Here is a 19,424-nt window from a genome sequence, read left to right as displayed (position 1 = left end):
ATAAGGCAACACAATGAAGGCAGATAGGTGAAAATGTGTAATTAGAAAAAATATTGATAGCTGGCTTATTTTGTAACCCCAGCTCTACATACAAATTAATCCATCTAGCAAAAGTCCTAAACTTAAAGTCATAATGTCATGATTAAAAGCCCTGTGTGAGGCCAGGCGGTGGTGGCGCACGCCTTTAATCCCAGCACTTGGGAGGCAGAGGCAGGCGGATCTCTGGGAGTTCGAGGCCAGCCTGGTTTACAAGAGCTAGTTCCGGGACGGGCACCAAAGCTACAGAGAAACCCTGCCTAAATAAATAAATAAATAAATGCCATGGTAGCATATGGCTGTAAATCCCAGGACTCAGGAGTTTGAGGCAGGAGAATTGCTGTGAGTTTGAGGTCAGTCTGGACTGTCTTAACAAGGCCCTGTCTCAAGAAACAGTATGTGTGTGTGTGCATGTGTGTTTGTGTATGTACATATACATATATGTGAATGACATATGTTAACAAAATAAAATCTAAAAGTACCTTTTGTAATTAAAGTATCTTTGCCTGAGTATGAAACTGAAGTAGAACTTTGAGAAAGAGAGGCATTGTAGATTAGTAAGAAAAGAGTTGTGAAGACTTATTTGAGAATTAGTCATCTGGAAAAGGTAAACTCTCTCCTTGGTCCATATGGAAAATCCGTTACACGAGTGTACTCACAAATAAGTTGTTGAGTAAAGCAATGTATTTTAAAATCCCACTATAATTTAATGTTAAATATGCAAAACTGGCATATGTTTCTTGGTCATGCAAGTATATTTATCTTAAAAGAAAGAAAGAAAGAAATTTGAGATTCCTGAAAACTGGCCTTAGGATCATATTACCAAATGCTGGGGAGTGAGGCTCCTCCCAGAGGAATTAACTCTTCCAGCTCTGTGGGTGTAGGTATTCATTTTTTAAGAAAATTATATATGTGCCCTGAGTATTCTGCTTGTAATAACTTTAAAATAGATTGCTTTTCCATGTTCATTTTGCCTGATCACCTTGGTTTTGCTGGGTGCCTACAGAAAGCAGAGGTTCTTGGGGGCTAGACAGCTGGCCCTCGGACAGACACGTATGCCAGGCCTGTGGCACTGGGTGTGCTTCTCCCCTGGTTGCCCTTTCTTGTCTATACATTGCTGTGTACTTGACAGAGATAGATCACAGTTCTCAGTAGAATAAATAATGCAGCCTTTTAGTAAACATCCAGTAGTAAATGTAGCCCAGACTGGCCTCAGATTTACTGTGTAGCCAAGAGTGGCCTGAACTCCTCCTCATCTTCCTGTCTCACCTCCCAAGTGCTGGAATCACAGGTGTGTGCCACTGTACCCAGCTTTTATGTCTTAAAACTTTACTGAAGGTCACTGGTTCTCGTCTCCTTTCCACCTCAATGATGCACTTTCTCTAACCTTCAAACCTCAGGACTTGTTTCTGCATTCTTCCTCTGATGCTGGGGAGGTGTCAGTCATGTCCAGTTCTAGCTGGCTTATGGAGAAAGGCATTTCGTGCTTCCTTGAGTGTAGAGAAGCCTTGTGGAGAATTCAAAACCACATTCATCCCTGCTCATCCTGCTGGTGTCTAACTCTCATGGGGGCCTGGCTGACAGAAGCCCCTGCTTCCTGTGTGGTCAGCCGCGTCAGTGCCCTGTGCTTGTGGTGTGGGTTCTTAAATAGGTCACACTAGCTGAAGATGTTATGAAAACACTGTTTCTGCTGTATCCTCCAGGTCGGATCCGTACCAGACGGCAGAGCTCTGGGAGTGCCACCAATGTCGCCTCCACACCCTCGGACAGTCGGGGCCGCAGTCGCGCCAAAGTGGTTTCACAGTCTCAGCGTAAGCAGTGTGTTTTATGCTTTGGTTACTTTAGCTTCCCCTAGGAGCACATCCCATAGCTGGACAGACTTGCAGTGGCTCTGAGAGGCTGTGTGACCACATTGCTAGGTAGGCTTACAGAGTGAGCATCCCAGGCATGCTTTGGTCTCCTTCTCAAGGGCTTCCTATTTCATGGGCTAGTGGATGACTCTGTCTACAGTGCTTGCCGACCTGAGTTTGGATTTCCAGTCCTCACATAAATAAACATCTGGCTGTGCTGTCACACACCTGTAATCCCAGCACTGGGGAGATGGAGACAGCTGGATCCCTGGGGCTTGCTGGTCATCCAATCTGGTCTAATTGGTGAGCCTCAGATCCCAGTGAAAGACCCTGTCTGAAAACAAAAGGTAGTGGCAGAAGAAGGCATCCAGCATCCTCTTCTGGCCTACACACACACTTGCATATGCAGGAATATATAACGCACGCATGCACACGTTGATAGCATTAGAAATTAAAATAGATTTTACTCTCTGAAATCTCTCAAGTCAAAATTTGCCTGTGGGGAATGGGGTTGAGGGAAACCTTACATTTCTTTTTTGTTGGCTCTTGGCTGTGTCCTCTACCAGGTTCTTTACCCCAGCTGCATTAGTGCTGTGTCTCTCTGGTTTAGAAATCCAAATGTCACCTGACTTTTGAAGGAGGTTGAAAATTGCTTCTCTAGGGGATTTAGGAGAGAAGAAGATGCTTAAGTCTTAAAGCACAGAAACATACTGACCTGGACCTTGAGATTCCTCAGGTCCACTTTGGCCAGATTGTACTCACAGGAACAGTAGCCACTGAATAGTAGCACATAATTGAACCTACACCCCAGACTTAAACATACAGATTTTTTATTTTAATAACGATTTGAATGAGGTAAATATATTTATATTACAAACGTGGGCATGCGACATTTATAGTCCTGGTTTGATATAAAGTAGGTTTGTTGATTCTAGATTTAAGACCCTTAAAATATTGATAGCTGGCTTATTTTGTAACCCCAGCTCTACATACAAATTAATCCATCTAGCAAAAGTCCTAAACTTAAGGTCATAATGTCATGATTAAAAGCCATGTGTGGTAGCATATGACTGTAAATCCCAGGACTCAGGAGTTTGAGGCAGGAAAATTGAAATACTTTACATATTTGTACTTAAGGATTGAAATACTTTACATATTTGAAGATAAGGAAAGTCATAGCCAGTCAAGGGTGAAAACAGTTCATAGCAGTGTTCTTCCGGCCACTGGCATCTTGTTAAAGATGGAGGTGGGCACAGATGACCAGTTTCTGCTTGTATCCCTCTTGCTGAAAGCTGAGGTGTGCTCTGGGAGACAGATCTCTTAAGCTGGACACGTTATGGATGGGTGTTTCACGAACAGACCTGGGACAGATGCTAAACCTGTGTGCTGTGTAAAACAAGGCGCACTCGGAACAGTAGCGGCTTTGCACTGTGCTTGGGAACAAACCGTTCGTGCTGTGTCGCATGCTGACTTTCTGTATTGTGTTGTTGTCTTTTAATCCACTTTTTGCCTGTCCCTTGGTCTGCTCTCCTAACGAAGGATCCAGATCTGCTAACCCTGCTGGTGGTAAGCTACTCTCTTCTTGCCCTTCTGTTGTCGTCATTGGCACTCTCCCTCAGCCGTGCTCTTTGTGCAGTATTAATTTCTCTGTTTATGCTTAATCTCTCTGCATTTTTCTATATGTCCAAATACTAGAGTTTGAAATGCATTTCTTTTTGCCCTTGACATAGCTTAATAGTTTATTTTATGTTCAAGTCTTGGGATAGTTCTTCATAATAATGTGCATTACTGACTTTTACAATGATTTTCCTTACAAATTGTGTATAATTTAATCATTATTAGGTATTAATTTTCTTGTGTAGCCAACCAAGTGACTTATTTGAATGATGATATTCTGTAAGAAACAGTAATTTGTGGGTAAGTATTGTTTCAAAAGGGTTTTGTTTGCTTTAATTTTTTCCTGAAGGTAACTCTACGCTGCATCATGATACTTTAGATTTCATGTTTTAAAATTTTAACTGCCTTCTCTACTTAAGGAGATGATCTGTTAAGTGGCTATCATTTTGTGTATATTAATATTTGGAATGTTGATCTTTTCTATGAGAGAGTTCTGTCCCATATTAAATGCTTATAAGCATATCTGGATATTTAACTATTAATAAAGATTAGCAGTCCCATTGTTTAGTTCTGATTTCTGGCTTTACTGCGTATTTCTCAGACATTGTGGCCCATGTTTCCTCTTTTTCATGTTTTCTGAGGTTTGTTTTGAGGTTTAGTACACAGTTAGTATTTATAAAATATGGGTGTTAAACTGAAGAAAAGTGTTTGGGATATCCACATATGTAAAGGGAGTCTGCCTGTGAAATCACACACTGTGAACTATTAGGCCATTGAGTGTAGTTCCACAGACTGTTGGCCACAGCCTTACCAGGGAATACAGGTGATCTGCTGCTAACAGAGGCGTTTGGTTGAATGTCCTGGTTATACACGTCCTATACGTGTTTGCCGTCAACCACTCTGCACACAAAGGTTTTATTCCTGGCCCCACCTATTTCTCTGAGACTTATTAGGCTTTCTGTAGGGTCTTTTTGTGTGTGTGGGGGGGGGCGTCTTTTAATAATTAGGGCTTTCCCTATTTCTCCCTATTTTCTTTTTCTTGGTTAGTATCTCAAAGCTATGTTGTTTGGAGTTTGTTTTTATCTTTGTGTTTGTGCTTTTTGTTTTGTTGCTTGCTTTTAAGTGTGTTATTTGATTCTTACTAGCAGTGTATAGCTTGAGGCTTGGGGTGTAACTCAGTGGTAGAGCACTTGGCTAGCACAGCAAGGCTCAGTCCCAGTGAGGAAAAAATAAGTAGACTGAAGACTTGCTGTTTTTAATAAATGAGCGGTGTCCAGCCTCCTTCATTACAGCACTGAGATGTTTAAGTTTATTTGTACCATCTTACGCTATAATTTTAAAAAAAGCATTTCTAGTCATTTTAAGCCCACATCTTTCTTCCATTTGTTAGATTAAAGAAGTTTTCTCAACCATTTTCCCTAAGTTAATGTCTTAAAAGTCTATTTCTCCAGTGATTATACTTAATTTTTAGGCAGTCAGCTCTTGGGGTGAGTGTGGTTAGCGGGAGAGCCTTGCGGATGTCTCTGGCCATGTGTAGAGCTCTGTTTTGTAGCCGGGTGCTCCTGTCTTCGTCAGCTTTTTCATTAGAGAGTTGCTCGTGGGTCTTCTAAGCTGTTTATGTATGACAGTGATCCTACGTCCTCTATTTAAAAAGCAGTATTACCGACTAAAATGCTATTTTGTATATTGCTTTCTTAATGTTTTTTGCAAATCCATATGTGAAAGCTTGTGTCTTTAATTTCTTTTTTAGATCCATCTCACCATCATTTTGTTTCATTTTTAGCTGGCAGCCGGTCAAGTTCCCCAGGGAAGCTGTTGGGAAGCGGCTATGGTGGACTTGCCGGGGGTTCCTCAAGAGGCCCACCTGTAACACTGTCTTCAGAAAAACGAAGCAAGATCCCCAGGAGTCAGGGATGCAGCCGAGAAACAAGTCCTAACCGGATTGGATTAGGTAAGGATTCTCCAAGACTTGAAACCTCACTCCCAGCATGGCTGTAATGTGGTTATGATCTAATCACTGTTTGATACAGAATGCAGAGCTCTGTCTTTGAACTCAAGGAGCCACCTCAGCTGTACTCAGAAGCAGGCATTTGCTTTGTGTGCCATGTTATACAGATTACACCGAGATTTCACCAGACCCCAAAATGTATGGAGTGTATGCGTCCAGCAGTTGGGGTGGGACTTCATCGTCTTCAAAGGACGGGAGCTGGGGAAAGACTTCTTTCTGGTTCAGAAGCTCTGCGCCCTTCACTGTCCTCTCTGAGTTCATCCTCCTCACGGCATACACTGATTCTCAAAAGCATTTCAAGGCCCCTATTTTTATTTTGATCTCTAACCTAATTGGTTAAACTTACAGCAAAAGAATATTTATATTTACTTTTGACATAATTTTGTGGAAACATGGAAGCTAGAGATTGGTGAACACTGAAAAGCACTCACTTGAGTGTTGCTTAGTTCCCTTGTAACACAGCTGATTCTCGGTGTCTCTAGACCGATACACTCTAACTCACATGTTCCTTGTTAATGTAAAAATCTTTCAAGATATAATACCAAAAAGTTATTTATTAACACACCTACTTTTATTGTATATCTATCTGCTTCCTTATGTACGAATTTATTGCTGTTGAATGAGAGGATTGTAGCTTTAACATTTCTTGTTGGCTCAATATTGATTTTTCTTAATTTTTTTTTTTACTGGAATGTATACCAGGCTCTTTTTTAGACCCAAGAATTAGAAGATAAATGAATATAGTTTCCTCATTTCCAAACCCTTCTAATCTCTTGAGAAGGGGTGGAGGTGAAAAACCGCGTGGGATGTGGTGACAGGTGCTCAGGGACCAACAGAAAGGAGGGTCTTCCCTTTGTCCGCGAGACCCTCGAGATGTCTAACAACAGGTGTCCTGGAATAGGTCCTGCTTTGAAGACCAAGGAAAAGACACTTTCAGGAGGAGAGCAGCAAATCCAGAAGCAGCTGGTCAAGAAGGACTCATCATTCATGGGGGTGGCTGGCAGTTAAGGGCAGCGACTGTTAGGGCTCAGCCAGGAGCAGGTGTTAAGACGTGGGTAAGATTTGATTTGAATCAGATTTCCAGGACGAATGTCTGAATTGTCTAACCTGCTACGAAACCCATCTGCATCTGGCTCAGGCCTTTGTTTGGAATACATTTTATTTTAAATCTAGGCATGACTCTTGGGCTGTCTGTTCCATCGTTGACTGCTGACGTTTTTGTAAGTTGTATGTAAGCGACGCAGTCTGCTATGATGTCTCAAACAGGCTCTTCTGTTGGGACGTTAACGTGTTCTCAGGAGCACGGCTTGTTTCCGGTGCTTTTCTTGCCATGACAAAACACCTGACTGGCAGCTTACGGGAGGAAGGGCTCTTTTTGGGTCACCGTTCCAGGGTCCAGCCCTTTTTGTTGGGGAAGGCTTGTGGCAGGAGTGGGAGGCAGCTGGTCACGTGGCATCCACAGTGGGAACCAAAGACAAGGATGATGATGCTGAGGACCCCAGCCCATGGGATGGGTCTCTCCGTCTCACTCCACACTGTCTAGAAACGCCCTTACAGACATGCCCAGCAACGTGTCTTCTTGGTGGTAGGTCCTATCCAGCTGACAGTGAGTTAGCCACCAGACAGCCTCTTAACACTCTTGACGTTAGGGAATAACTCAGTTTTAGTGACCTATTATAACTCCAGGACCTGCTATTCCAGTCTTTACTCCAGTGGTCCGTTGTGTATGTATGGTACAAGAGCTTGGAAGGCCAGTGTCATGAAACATCTGTAAAGGAGTTGGTTTCCTTCCAAAGAGCTCATATTTGAGGTGATTTTTTTTTTTTGAAATAGGGTCTTATATAGCCCACGCTAGCCTAGATGGAACTCAGAGACCTGCCTACCTCTGTCTCCCAGGTGCTGGGGTTGTGTCCCCATGTCTGTCTAAAGAATTATTGGTGCTCAAGAAGGGAGTTACTAGTATTTTAAGGTCATGCATGAAGTTCTGATCAAAGGTGTTTTATTTCTGCACATTATGAGAATACACACATAATACACATGAACAAATGTACCTTTATACCTACCGTTTATAAGGTAGTAGGTGCCTAGTATTTTTCAGTAATGGATTGCTTGTGATCATTGAGTTTATACTAGAATATATTTGTGCGTCTAACCATTTGGTTTATGACTTAACATTTTTAAATACAAATATTCAGAAGAAGGGTAACATGTTTATAGAATGTTTCCTTAAAATCCTTAAGCAGTTTTAATGACTGCTAGCCTAGTTTAAGGCTTAGAATTTACATTAAAAACTAAAATAAGGCCAGAGAGATGGTTCTGTAGGTAAAACTGCTAGCTTCACAAGTCCAGTGACACAAGGTTGATGACTTGAGCCCACTCAAAAAGCCAGATGTGGTAGCGCACCTTTGTTACCCTACCACTCCTGCTGCAGGGTGCGCATTCGAAAGGAGAGCCTGCCTGCAAGCTCCCAGGGGCATGACTGGGGCCAGCGTGGGGACGGACCTCCGTACATGTAGCTATGGTCAGGGTGGCCTAGTCGCAGGAGTTCCTCGGCCTCCCAGGAGCTGGGATTTCAGGCGCCATGTCCCACACTCAACTGCCATTTAAAACTCACTAAGTAGAGAGCACGTGGCTGGACAGTCCAGAAGCAGCCCTGCTTGCTCTTGCACACAGTGCCCCCGCACCTCTCTCCCTGTCCAGAGGCTGACTGACTCTCTTTCTGCTCTCTCTTTCCCTCCCCCCACCCCCCCATAAGCTGCCCAAACATTTAGGAAAGCACATTCATAAACTGTCTCACTTTGGTGTCTCAAAGACTTTGCAGATGTGAAGCCACGCAAATACCCAGCGTCACTAGCAATTGTTAGCATTTGCCGCCAGTTCGCTTCTCCTATTCATCCATCAAAAAGACTAGAAAAACTGGTTTTAACAGTTTTGCAACCTACATTGTGTGGTATATATTTTAAATGTCTTATGACTTCCTGGTTCAAAAAGATTTTTGGAAGATTGAAGTTAACTAAATGATTTCTTTTAACTATAAAAGTAGATTTGCTAGGACATGAAAACATCTAAAGAAGCATTTTATGCCTTTAGCTTCTAGGCATTTTCATTAATTCTCTTGCACTTTTGCCTTGCTGTGCAGTCTGATTGGGTCATTCCCTAAAAGGCAAAAGTAGGGTTGGAGAGATGGCTCATCAGTTAAGAGCATAAACTCTTGCAGAGGACTTCAGTTGCCTGGACCCACCTCCAACTCCAGTCCAAGTGGGTCTGATGCCTTCTTCTGGCCCCTGTAGGCATTGCACTCATGTGGACTGCACTACTGTAGGCATATACAAATACATGTTAAGTAAAAATGAAAATAAATCCTGTTTTTTTAAGACAAAAGTAAGGATTACCTTTAAACACTGTGACATAGGGTAGAGTCTCTCAAGAAATGCAAACCAAACAAGTGGTTCTTGAATACCTGGCGGCTTTTCCTGTAGACAAAGGTCCCGAGCTTTCTAGTGTGAGTGCCGTTGGGAGACCAAGTGTGTCCCACCTGCTCCTCTTGCCCTCCCCCATGCCCTCCACTCACCTAGGGTGTTTGTTGGACATTTCCTAACAAGACAAGCTGGTTTTATACTCTAGGTAGTTAATTGGATGGGTAGATGGATGGAGATTATATGAATGAATTTTGACCGCTGATTCTATAAAAATAATTTTCTGTGCTTATTCTAGATCTTTCTGTAGGTTAATCTTTGTGTCTGTTTTTTCTCATGGGTTAAATTTGAAATACCACTGTTGACCACAAAACGTATTTTAATGAGATTTGGGGCAATTGTGGACAGATTTCTGACAAAACAGTGGACAGAATTCTTTTTTCTATGTGTCACATCACAAAGGAGCCTGTGAGCATGGAGGCTGAGTGCATTCTTGGGGAGATACTCGGGGGAGGCCTATCAAGAAGTTTGTGTGGGCATTATTTTATATCGCAGCTGTTTGTTCTTATTAGTGGTCGTTATTGTCTTCAGGAAGCAGGCCTACTCCAGAGAGAACATATATTTCCATTTCTTTAGCATCTCTGTGAACTTGAAAAGGCATGGGTTCTGGATAAAGTTACATAGCAGTCAGCTGAGCGTGCACCTCTGTGAAAAGCCACAAGAACGTTTTAGCTGCCTGCTTTGGAAAAGACCATAGAAAAGGTCAGGATTTCCAGGGATGATGTTTGGCTACATTTCTGATATGTGTATGTGTGCATTGCCCCCATGTCAATGGATGATAATCTTTTCATTGCTTACTTTCTGTGGGGAAGATGAGAACCGGGGAGATCAAGTAGCTGAACCAGTAGTACAGCTGGGAGCTGTATGGGTCACTTTGTGGCTCAGGTACAACAGTCTCTAAAGATAAGCAGCCCTGCTGTGTCCACTTGAGGAAGCTCCCGAGTGTTGGTGGGGTCAGCGTGGCGCCTGTTACTCTTGCTGTCCTTATGTGACCTACTTAGAGTGCCACCAGGAATTGCTGATTAACTGGTCACAGTGCTGTGAGTGCAAACTTCAGTGTTCCCTGTCATTCTGTCCAAACTAAGAAACTTCTAGTGAGGCCCTTGAGGTCTATCATTCAGATTATATTCCTGCCCCACCCTTCCCTTCCTACAGATTGACAGTGTCTGGACATCACTCACAAGCTCTTGGGGTCAGGTTCCACGTCAGCACAGAGCTGTTGAGCACACTCTAAGCTGGCTTCACTTCTCACACTTTCTTCTTTATTGGAGAGTTTTATGATTCTGGTTATAGTTTAGCTGTAAATCTTTGCTCTGAAATATTAGGCTGTGTTCATGGTGACATAGACGATATGCTTGGTTTTACATCAGAGAATCAAGGTCTCAAGAGTCACTCCCACCCGGTCTAGCAGCTCTAGACCTCTGAGGATGAGATGTCCCCTCCAGCTGTGACGTTAGGCGTTCCTCTGCACTTCCCGCATGCTCAGTGTTTCTGCAGAGTGTTTGGCCACTAATTTATTTCTGCTTCCTCAGACTGATAAGCATGGGTATCGTCTGTCTGAGCTTTACAGTCAAAATATTATTAGATTTGATTATTGTATGATTTTGTCTTACATGTTTCATGTATGGGAATAATAAACTGTCCAGAGACAACTATAAAATACTATTCCGAGGTCAGTAGAGGAATCTTCTTGCCCAAATACTGACAATGTCCACTTTCTTGCTGTAGAGATCATAAAACAGTAAGCAGTCAGTCCTGACTCCAATTTGCTGCTTAGATGGTTGCCCTTGTGTGTGACATCTCCATCTTGATGAGCATGTCAGAACCATCTTCTTTTCGGTAGGGAAGTTCATAGACTTCAAGACTAGAGCCTTTACTTCTATTATTCAACCAGATTGAATGGTCTTTTGGGGGAACTAAGTGCCGTGAAGTCAGATTTGGACTCCAGAGCTCTCATTGAGATATCTGCTAAAGCCACAGACATTCATTGTTCCTGACATGCTTTAGCTCTTACTATATTTGATGCCAGACTGACCTTTGGGAAGACTTCATTTCTCACAGCTAAGTGTAATTTCTCTTCAGTGTTTAAATCCACAGCCTTCCAAGGGACAGAGCACATTGGAGTTTATGCAGACCCTCCTGTCAGTGAGACCTCATCATGGCCAGGTTGTCCATACTTCCCAGCATAGACAATGTCATAATTACATTTAAGCAAATGTGACTGATGCTTGTGAGTTTTTCTGTCTTCATTAAATTTGTTCACCTTCTCTAAAACCCCTCATGCTGCACGCTAGCACGGAGCAGCCGTATCCCCCGACCCAGCATGAGTCAGGGGTGCAGCCGCGATACCAGCCGTGAGAGCAGCCGCGATACAAGCCCTGCTCGGGGCTTCACTCCACTCGGTGAGTACCCATAGGCGCTGCGCAGGGGCTCCAGGTGCTTGTGCAGACACTGCTGGGTGGAATGGCCGCTTCCCTCTGCTGCCCTGTGAGCCTCTCTTCTCTCTTCCCTCTTCCTTAGTCGCCCTTGTGGTCCCCTCTGCATGCATAAACTTCAGCAGCTACTAGTTTTCACACATCAGAGGAAACAAATACCATTCAAGTGCCGTGGCCATTTGTGGCCACTTGTCACTGAGTAAGCCCATTCGTGTGGCAGTTTCTAACACAGGGCAAAACTTAGCGGAAGTGAACGGCTTCACGTGAATTCACGGGAGGTGAATTCAGAATTGAAACGTAGTCATCAAATTTTTGGCTTACCTTTATTTTTCCTAAAGAGGATGGAACTAGGGCCTCAAGCTTCCAGGGCTTCCAGGGTGCTCGACTCTGAGCCACGCCCCAAGCCCAGTATATATAATTCAAAGGAAGGGTAAGAGTGTAATCATACAGTATTTCAAGAGTGAAATGGATTTTAGTTTTAATAGCCGTGCCATCCTTTAAAATGGTCACAGTACATTTATTTAGTATGGATTATCAGTTCCCAAAGGATTTTTATCCTCCAACCTGTGTGGCATGTGGTGCCCTCCGGGTGTAGGTTTACTGTTGATGAACATGAGAGCAGAAGTAATTTTGCTGGTTTAAACCTGAAATGATCCCATTCCCAATGAAGTGGGGGCTTCAGCAGTCTGTGAATTTTTTTCTTTTGGCTGTGTAATTACTCAGCTGATCTTTTCGCACTATACACGTCGCTCTGAGAGAGACAGTAGTAGATCAAGTGGGAGCTCTTTCTCTCTCTCTCTCTCTCTCTCTCTCTCTCTCTCTCTCTCTCTCTCTCTCTCTCTCTCTCTCTTTCTCTCTCCTGCTCATGCCCTACACCTCTTCTGATGCCTTGATTTTCTCCAGGGTCAGTGATCCAAGTCAGGCTGTAGCGAACAGATACCAACAGCCTTCCAGAGGACCCTCTTCCTCCAGTGGCTCCTTCCCTCAGATTCAGCCATTCTCAGCCAGGCGGCTTTGCATGCAGGGACATTGAGCATCCTCATGATAGCAGCAGGGGTACTCCTTATGGTGATTTTCCCTTTTAAATGCAGGCTATACACCTGTGTGCCTTGGCTTACTCGCTGGCCTTCAACAGTTAGATGAGTGAGCCTTTCAGTCTGTGGATGACTTTGTCTGTTAGAAGCAGGTCAGCCTTTTTCTTGTGGCTGACATTTTACACTGTGTGGATCCAGCCTGAAGTCTGACTTACAGTTTGTGGATGGACAGAGAGGGCTGAATTCCTGGTATCTAGATTGAACCCTGAGCACCTGATGGACCTCATTAGTTTTTGCTCCTTGGGTAAACAGGTCTGCTTAACTGTCTCAGTGACGTCCTAAAATGGTACAGTGTGTAGTTGCTGTGGCCAGGGCAGAAGCTGCAGCTCTGGCTTCATCAGCTGCTTTCTTCTGTTGGAGCCAGGGCAGTAGGAAATACTTCTAGCTGAATTTTTAGACCATGGCTTTTACCTCCTTGGGTTAAATCTGGGCCCCAAACTTGTGTCCAGAGGAATAACAAGAGGGCCATTTGAAGCATCAGCTGGCACAAGTGCTTTCAGTCCCTGCTCACACTGAATGATAAACACCCTTATCATCAACCTCCGAGCCTGATTGTAACAGTCCTACATTGAAGAGCCAGGTGCGGTTTTGACTCCCAGCCTGCCTTCTGATGAGTCTCTCACGTTGCTCAACCATGTGGTTGATGCTTTGTAGTGAAGTCTCTTCTGGGTTAGACACAGAGAAAAGGACTAAGATTTTACTGAAGCATTGGTTTCCAGACTTGGAGTTAGGACCCATGGATTCAGAGAGGCCTCCCAGAAAGCGGCTGTCCTGTGGGAGCTTGCTCCACATCCCTGAGCGCCTTCTTTTTCTTGTTTGTCTCCATAATCACTTCCCACTAGTTAACCTTCTAGTAAACTTACAGGTCAGACTTCATTAGGAAAAAGAAAGGAAGAAAGAAGAGAGGGAGGGAAGGAGGGAGGGAGGGAGGGAGAAAGGAAGGAGAGAAACGGGGGGGGGGGGGGGGAGAAAGGTAATGTATCTCAGTGAATGCAGACCTCTCTCTGCCTTTACAGGGGGTTGGTTACAGAGCTGCCTGTAGATGCTCAAGTCTATTTTATAAAGTGCTGGAGGTTAAACACAGGCTATGTTCCCCATGCCTCCCTGCCCATACACTTAAATCATCATTGAATTATTTATAATATTAAGCACAGTGTAAATGCTGTATAAGTGGTTGTTGTACCGTGTTCTTCAGGTACTAATGACAGAAAGCTCATTCAGAATCTCCAGGCGTGGAAGCTGTGGACAGTTTGCCAACTGTACCTGCCATTTTTAAGTTTGTGACACTGTGTTCAAGCCTCTCAGTAATCTTAATGCTAAGTGAAATTACAGATTCTAGAACTCTGCTACCAATCAAGTCAGGCTTTGATAGAAGTGAGTCCTCTGTGGATGTCCACTTGGGAATTCAACAGAGAGTCGTTACAGAGCAGACATTCTGTATAGTATCGTGTCCAAACCAAAGAAATACATTTTAAGAAACCTACAGGCAGATCAAGTATTGCTTAAATCCATTTTCAATATAAGCGTCAAGATAGAGAGAGCACTAATGTGATAGCTAAGAACTGTGCTGTCGCTCTGGTCTCAAAGAACCGGTACCCTGCAGCTTCCTTACCTAGGAAAGTGGTAAGTCTTGTTTTAGACACATCATCTCAATGTTTTGTGTGTTAATCTTCCAAAAAGAGGATTTTCCCTTTTTTTTGTTTCAAGCCTCTAAAATTTGTATTGCTTGACCAGGTAATGTGTTCTTTTTACCACAGGGTGTTCAGTCTACCACAGGGTGTTCAGCCTACCACAGGGTGTTCAGCCTACCACAGGGTGTTCAGCCTACCACAGGGTGTTTATTTTATGAAGTGGCATGAGCTTAGAAATAAACTTACACTGGAGGTTAGAGGTTTTGACGCTTTGTCAATAAATGTGTGAATTTTAATGTGTGCCGAACAATGGAGGACTTAAAGGATTTCATTTCTCAGTGATTTGTTAAACGTGTGAGCATTCTGTGATATAACACCTTGACTTTTCCAGAGCAGTGAAAGGCAGCAGGCATTGTCTGTTGTTTTCACTAAATGAGTAACTGAATATTATCTGGGCCTGTGACATCTGCACATTAGACCAGTTTCTTATTCCATATTTACTTCTCTAAGTTACTCTCTACAAGGAAGATGAATTCATAAACATATCACAAATACTCATAAGACATTATCCTACATGTAAGTTTCCCTGACATTCACCGCTCCCTCTAGTGCTGATGCTGTCACCAGCACGCTGTGTGCTGGCGGTGGTGTATGGTCCCCTTTAACACTCTCCATGACCAGCAAGAAGTAGGTACTGTGACTGACACCACTTTAGAAATGAAGAGCCCAAGAGAAACTGACAGTTAGTGTATTACCAAGAGCCACGCCGGCTGTGGCCAAGCCCGGCAGGCCTGCCATCTGTGTTTCTGAAATGGTGCTCAGACCCCCGCTCTGCATCTCTAAGGGAGGCCTCTACACTCACTGCCTGTGGATGCCCAGAAGTCAGACAGGTACATTGATAACTAGGGTAGCTCTGCAGAAAACACCAAGCCTTTCCACTGGTCAGATGTTGAGCCCCGGTGGTCCATGAATTCCTGTTGAGATAACATTACGAACCTCTTGCTTTTGTTTTTGGTGCATGGTGGCATATGCATCACATACCAGTGACATCTCGTGAACTGAGTTAGTGATCCATCCGTCACTGTACGCCCTGGGCTCAGATGGCGCTGACGCCTGATGCTCTTCATGTGGCTTATTTCCATCATGGCTGGTGGAAGCTTCGTGGTGTGAATCTAAACCTGGAGTCTGAGTTCGTCAGTGCGTCCTTAGTACGAAGCACTGTGACGAGTGCCTCTGTCATGCCTGTGTGTGTAAGAGCTGTGTGAGGCCAGCGACCACCATGCAGGGTGGGGGCCAGTCCTGCTTCCATTCATATCCAGCACCATTTCTTCATGAGAAGCGCGGCCGTGGTGGTAGCAGCCCCGCATTTCCTCTGGTACTTGTGTGTTAACCCTGTGGGTGTTGCCGTTCCTTTTACCTGCAGCCTCTCGACGTCATTCCAGGTCCACTAGTGCTCTCTCCACTGCTGAATCTGTTGGGCAGTCAGGTGAACAAGTGCTAACTGCATGAACAGCTTCTCCATCCGCCCTCCCACCCCCATGTCAGCCTCTGTTGTCATCGTGTTGGCTAGCACTTGGCATGTGTGTACCTCATGTTCGCCCTCCTGTGTTTTCTTTTTTTGAGTTGTTGAATGTTTATGATTCTGTTCATAGGCTTGATGCTCGGTCGCCTGTTTGGCATTGTTTCTCTAGCATTTATATTTACATTGAAACAAAATCAGGGAAGTACTCCTTCCTTCCTCACACCTCCTTCCCAGGTAAAGACCAGCCCTAAGTGGTGTCACTAGGCCTCCCCATGGGAGGGGGATTGCTACCACCCGGCAGTCTTTTGTCTCCACAGCCCTTACTCCAGTGTTCTGTCAGGTGCTAAGGTAGTCGTGTTAGCGTCAGCTACCAGTTCCACACACCTAGATCACAGCATACGTCATTCGCACATAGGGAAATATAGAACCCTGAAAGCTTGGGGAAGCAAGGTCAGGATCCAGGCCCTGAAGGTGCAGGAGGTTAGTCTCATCGCCCATGAACTCCAAACCTGTCCCAGCTTCACTTAACAAAACCCACTGGCCACAGGAGTAGAGAGTGAGTGTCTAAAGATGCATCCATATGCCACCATAAATTAACTGGGTCATTTTCACACACTAACACCCCGAATGGCTCGTTTCTCAATGGAGTCAGCATGCTCTACTAATTCACACACTGTTAATGGTGCCGATGCTCACCCATTTATCCAGCGAATACCGTGCCCTTTCATTCTTCCGAACGGAGCCAGCTGCATGTTTTCACCATGTGGGCTCTGACTAAACGTCTCCTTAAGAGGCCCAGGCCTCTGTATCCATCCCTTGGAAAACCGCTTTATCATAATGTTGGAACAGTGAGTATGGACTGCAGGGTTTTGCCTGGTGATCTAGACAAGCATGTCCCCTTCAGATCCACAGGTCACAGTGTCCACTTTATCAGATGGCCGACAGTTGCTGTGTGTGGCAAAGCTGTGAGCATCTGGGAAGCACTGAGTCCTTGCTTTATTCTTAGAAAGTTTTCATTTTCTGTCTGAAAAGATCCAATATTATCCCTGGAATAAGAGTTGCTGGCATGAAATCTACTTGTGTTTTTTTTTTTGTTTTGTTTTGTTTTTTTGTTTGTTTTTAAGACTTTATGTTTATGCTGGGTAACTTTTAAATGGCTTTAACTGAATTACTCATTTGTTCCTCATAAATCCCCTGCTATCTACCCTTTTTTAATGGAAAAAAAGACTTGAACCAAAATTACTTACAAAACAGCATGCCCAGACCTCTCAATTCTGTCCCTGTTCACATTCTAACAAATGAGCATATGGATGACTGTCCGTGGTCTTCGTGGTTCACGGAGCCCAGCGACTCATCACCGAAATCTGATGAGAAGATGATGTTTGCAATCATCAGCAAGTGCATTAAAAAAGGGGATAGTATGACATACGGTTTCTGTTTTTCTATTAAAAAAATTGTGACTGTGTATGAGTCTTTTGACTAGCAGTGTGTAAATTATTTTCCCTGCCTGTGGTAGTAGAAGGGTAAAAAGTGATCTTTTAACAAAAGCTAACTAAACTTCACTAATTTTGTAGACAATGTCTTATTCCCTGTCCAAATGCTTAAATATATCATTTCAAAAGAAAGCCAATTCCTTGGGCCCAGCGAGATGGTTCAGCAAGTAAAGGCTTGCCAGCCTGAATGGGATATCTGGGACCTACACAATGGAAAAGGAGAACTGGCTCCTGCAAGTTGTCCTCTGACTTCCATATGAGTGCCATAGCACCTCCCCACATAGTAGTGAATAAATTAAAATGCAATTTCAAAAGAAAGATCAATTCCTGTAGAAATAAATATTATATCTTATTCTAAATGCTGTATTGCTGAAAGTGTGACTAAGGCAGGGGTTTGTTCTTTCCTTGTCCAAATAGTGTTTTCTGTATAGCTCTGGGAAAACATTTTTTATCTTAACACATTTTCTTCTAAAAGTTTCCACATATTAGAATTTTGATGACTAGACCTCTCATCCGTGGAGAGTGAGCCGTGTTGGAATGTATAACTTCCACGGGCATCCCCCTGTCACAGTGTTGGGCTCTAGCACTTTCTCAGGAAAGCTGCTAGGCTGACTCAGTGGGTCCCGAGGAGCAGCTCTGGGATGGCAGAGAGGCGGCTCGGTGGATAAGAGCACCCAGTACCCATGTTCTACAGCTCCCCCCAGTGCCTTTATTCCAGCTCCAAGGCATCTGGCACCCTTTTCTGTCCTCTTAGCACATGTGTGGCATACACACTCACACACACACACACACACACAAATAAATAGATAAATATAACTTTAAAAAGAACTTTCGAATAATTGTTTAAATTTCTAACATTTATCTTAAGTTTTTCTGCCTTATCTATATATAATAATATAAATAAATAGTGTAATAAAATAATAGAATTCTTCTGCCTTATCTATATAAAGTTTATCATTCAGAAATCCTTCAAGGGACTCATGTAAAAGTTAAACTGATGATCTCTAAATGACTGATGTTCTTGAAAAGAAGGCATTAGATTTTTATGGTGAACATTAAATAATTTTAGTAAGTTGATCTTTAAATCATAATAACACTAGGGAAAATTTGTACCAAGATCAATTAATAATTTATTTCAAGTTTTAACTTTTTTCATCAATTTGCCTTACATCTTATTTCCCAAACCATGAAGCGTACTTGAGTTAAACAAACTACAAGGGTACTTGCCTCTAGAAGGAAAGCTGAGTAGAATATAAGATTCAACCCAGAGCCCTCCTCCCTTCTGTACGGTCCCTATCTTCTGCCTAAGCCTTTTCAATAACAAAATGTCCAAAACAGGCTCCATTTAAAAAATAAAAAAAAAAAAAGAGGGGAAAGCACTTGCCTGTGGCTCCTCTGTGTTAGATATGAGCACCTTAGCCTACCACTGGCAGGCACATCCGGTGCAGGTCTCAGCGCCCGCCCGGTGCAAGTCGCAGCGGCTGGGAGTTTTCCTGTTGCTCTCTTTCGTGGGAGGAGGCAGGAACCCTTGCCGAGAACTGCGAAGCTACGCGTGGCTGACACATGTCCTGCTTTTGTTTTCATATAGATCGGTTTGGGCTGGGCCAGTCAGGAAGAATCCCTGGTTCCGTGAATGCCATGCGAGTATTGAGCACCAGCACAGACCTAGAAGCTGCCGTGGCTGATGCGCTGGTAAGAGGCACAGAAAGGATGGAGTTAAGTTGCTCAAACCTAGTTTTCTGTCTTAACACAAAATTGCCCTCAAATCAGGTGACTAAGTCATCGTTTACACTCTTCAAAAGGTGTGTGAATAGGGCTGGGGTGATGGCTCACCCGTCAAAGCACAAGTAAAGGTGAGGACCAGACCCACATGGATACCAGGCTCAGGGCTGGCCTGCTAGGTTATACATTGGCAGTCTATGTGTTTGAGTGAGAGACCACACCTCAAGTGTAAGAGATCAAGGAAGACCCTTGAAATCCTCTCAGTCCAGCGTGCATATATGCGTGCTTGTACACACACACACACACACACACACATACATTGACATGCTCACACACCACACATATATACACAGGAGAGAAAGGAAAAGGTTAGGTAAAGTTAGCTATTTTTTTCTCTCACGCTTTTACGGCACACAGTGAAATCAGCCTTCCGGGAGTGAGCAGTATCAAGAACCTCACCCATGCATGCTTCTTGGCACTCAGGAAATTTTTGATGACATTGGGCTTCGCACATGTCATCAAGCTCTCTCTTTTGTTTCT

The 19,424-nt window shown here is 43.7% G+C and overlaps 1 protein-coding gene across 30 annotated transcripts in view; it reads left to right on the top strand.

Annotated features, from left to right (window-relative positions):
- Clasp1 (cytoplasmic linker associated protein 1) overlaps window positions 1-19,424 on the top strand; it is a 218,241-nt gene that overhangs the window by 136,448 nt on the left and 62,369 nt on the right. For 8 of the 30 annotated variants that reach the window (XM_057769384.1, XM_057769387.1, XM_057769405.1 and 5 more), the window contains 6 exons: window positions 1,740-1,847; window positions 3,426-3,452; window positions 5,287-5,454; window positions 11,282-11,389; window positions 15,571-15,633; window positions 18,751-18,854. In XM_057769384.1, coding sequence (XP_057625367.1) covers window positions 1,740-1,847; window positions 3,426-3,452; window positions 5,287-5,454; window positions 11,282-11,389; window positions 15,571-15,633; window positions 18,751-18,854 — 578 coding nt within the window. The remainder of the gene's footprint in view (window positions 1-1,739; window positions 1,848-3,425; window positions 3,453-5,286; window positions 5,455-11,281; window positions 11,390-15,570; window positions 15,634-18,750; window positions 18,855-19,424) is intronic. The other 22 variants (XM_057769407.1, XM_057769392.1, XM_057769396.1 and 19 more) reach the window with 5 other exon arrangements.

The sequence above is a fragment of the Chionomys nivalis genome, chromosome 5 (genome assembly GCF_950005125.1).
Source record: "Chionomys nivalis chromosome 5, mChiNiv1.1, whole genome shotgun sequence".
Taxonomy (NCBI): domain Eukaryota; kingdom Metazoa; phylum Chordata; class Mammalia; order Rodentia; family Cricetidae; genus Chionomys; species Chionomys nivalis.
Note: the sequence above shows the minus strand (reverse complement) of the source record. Positions and strands in the feature narration are given on the sequence as shown.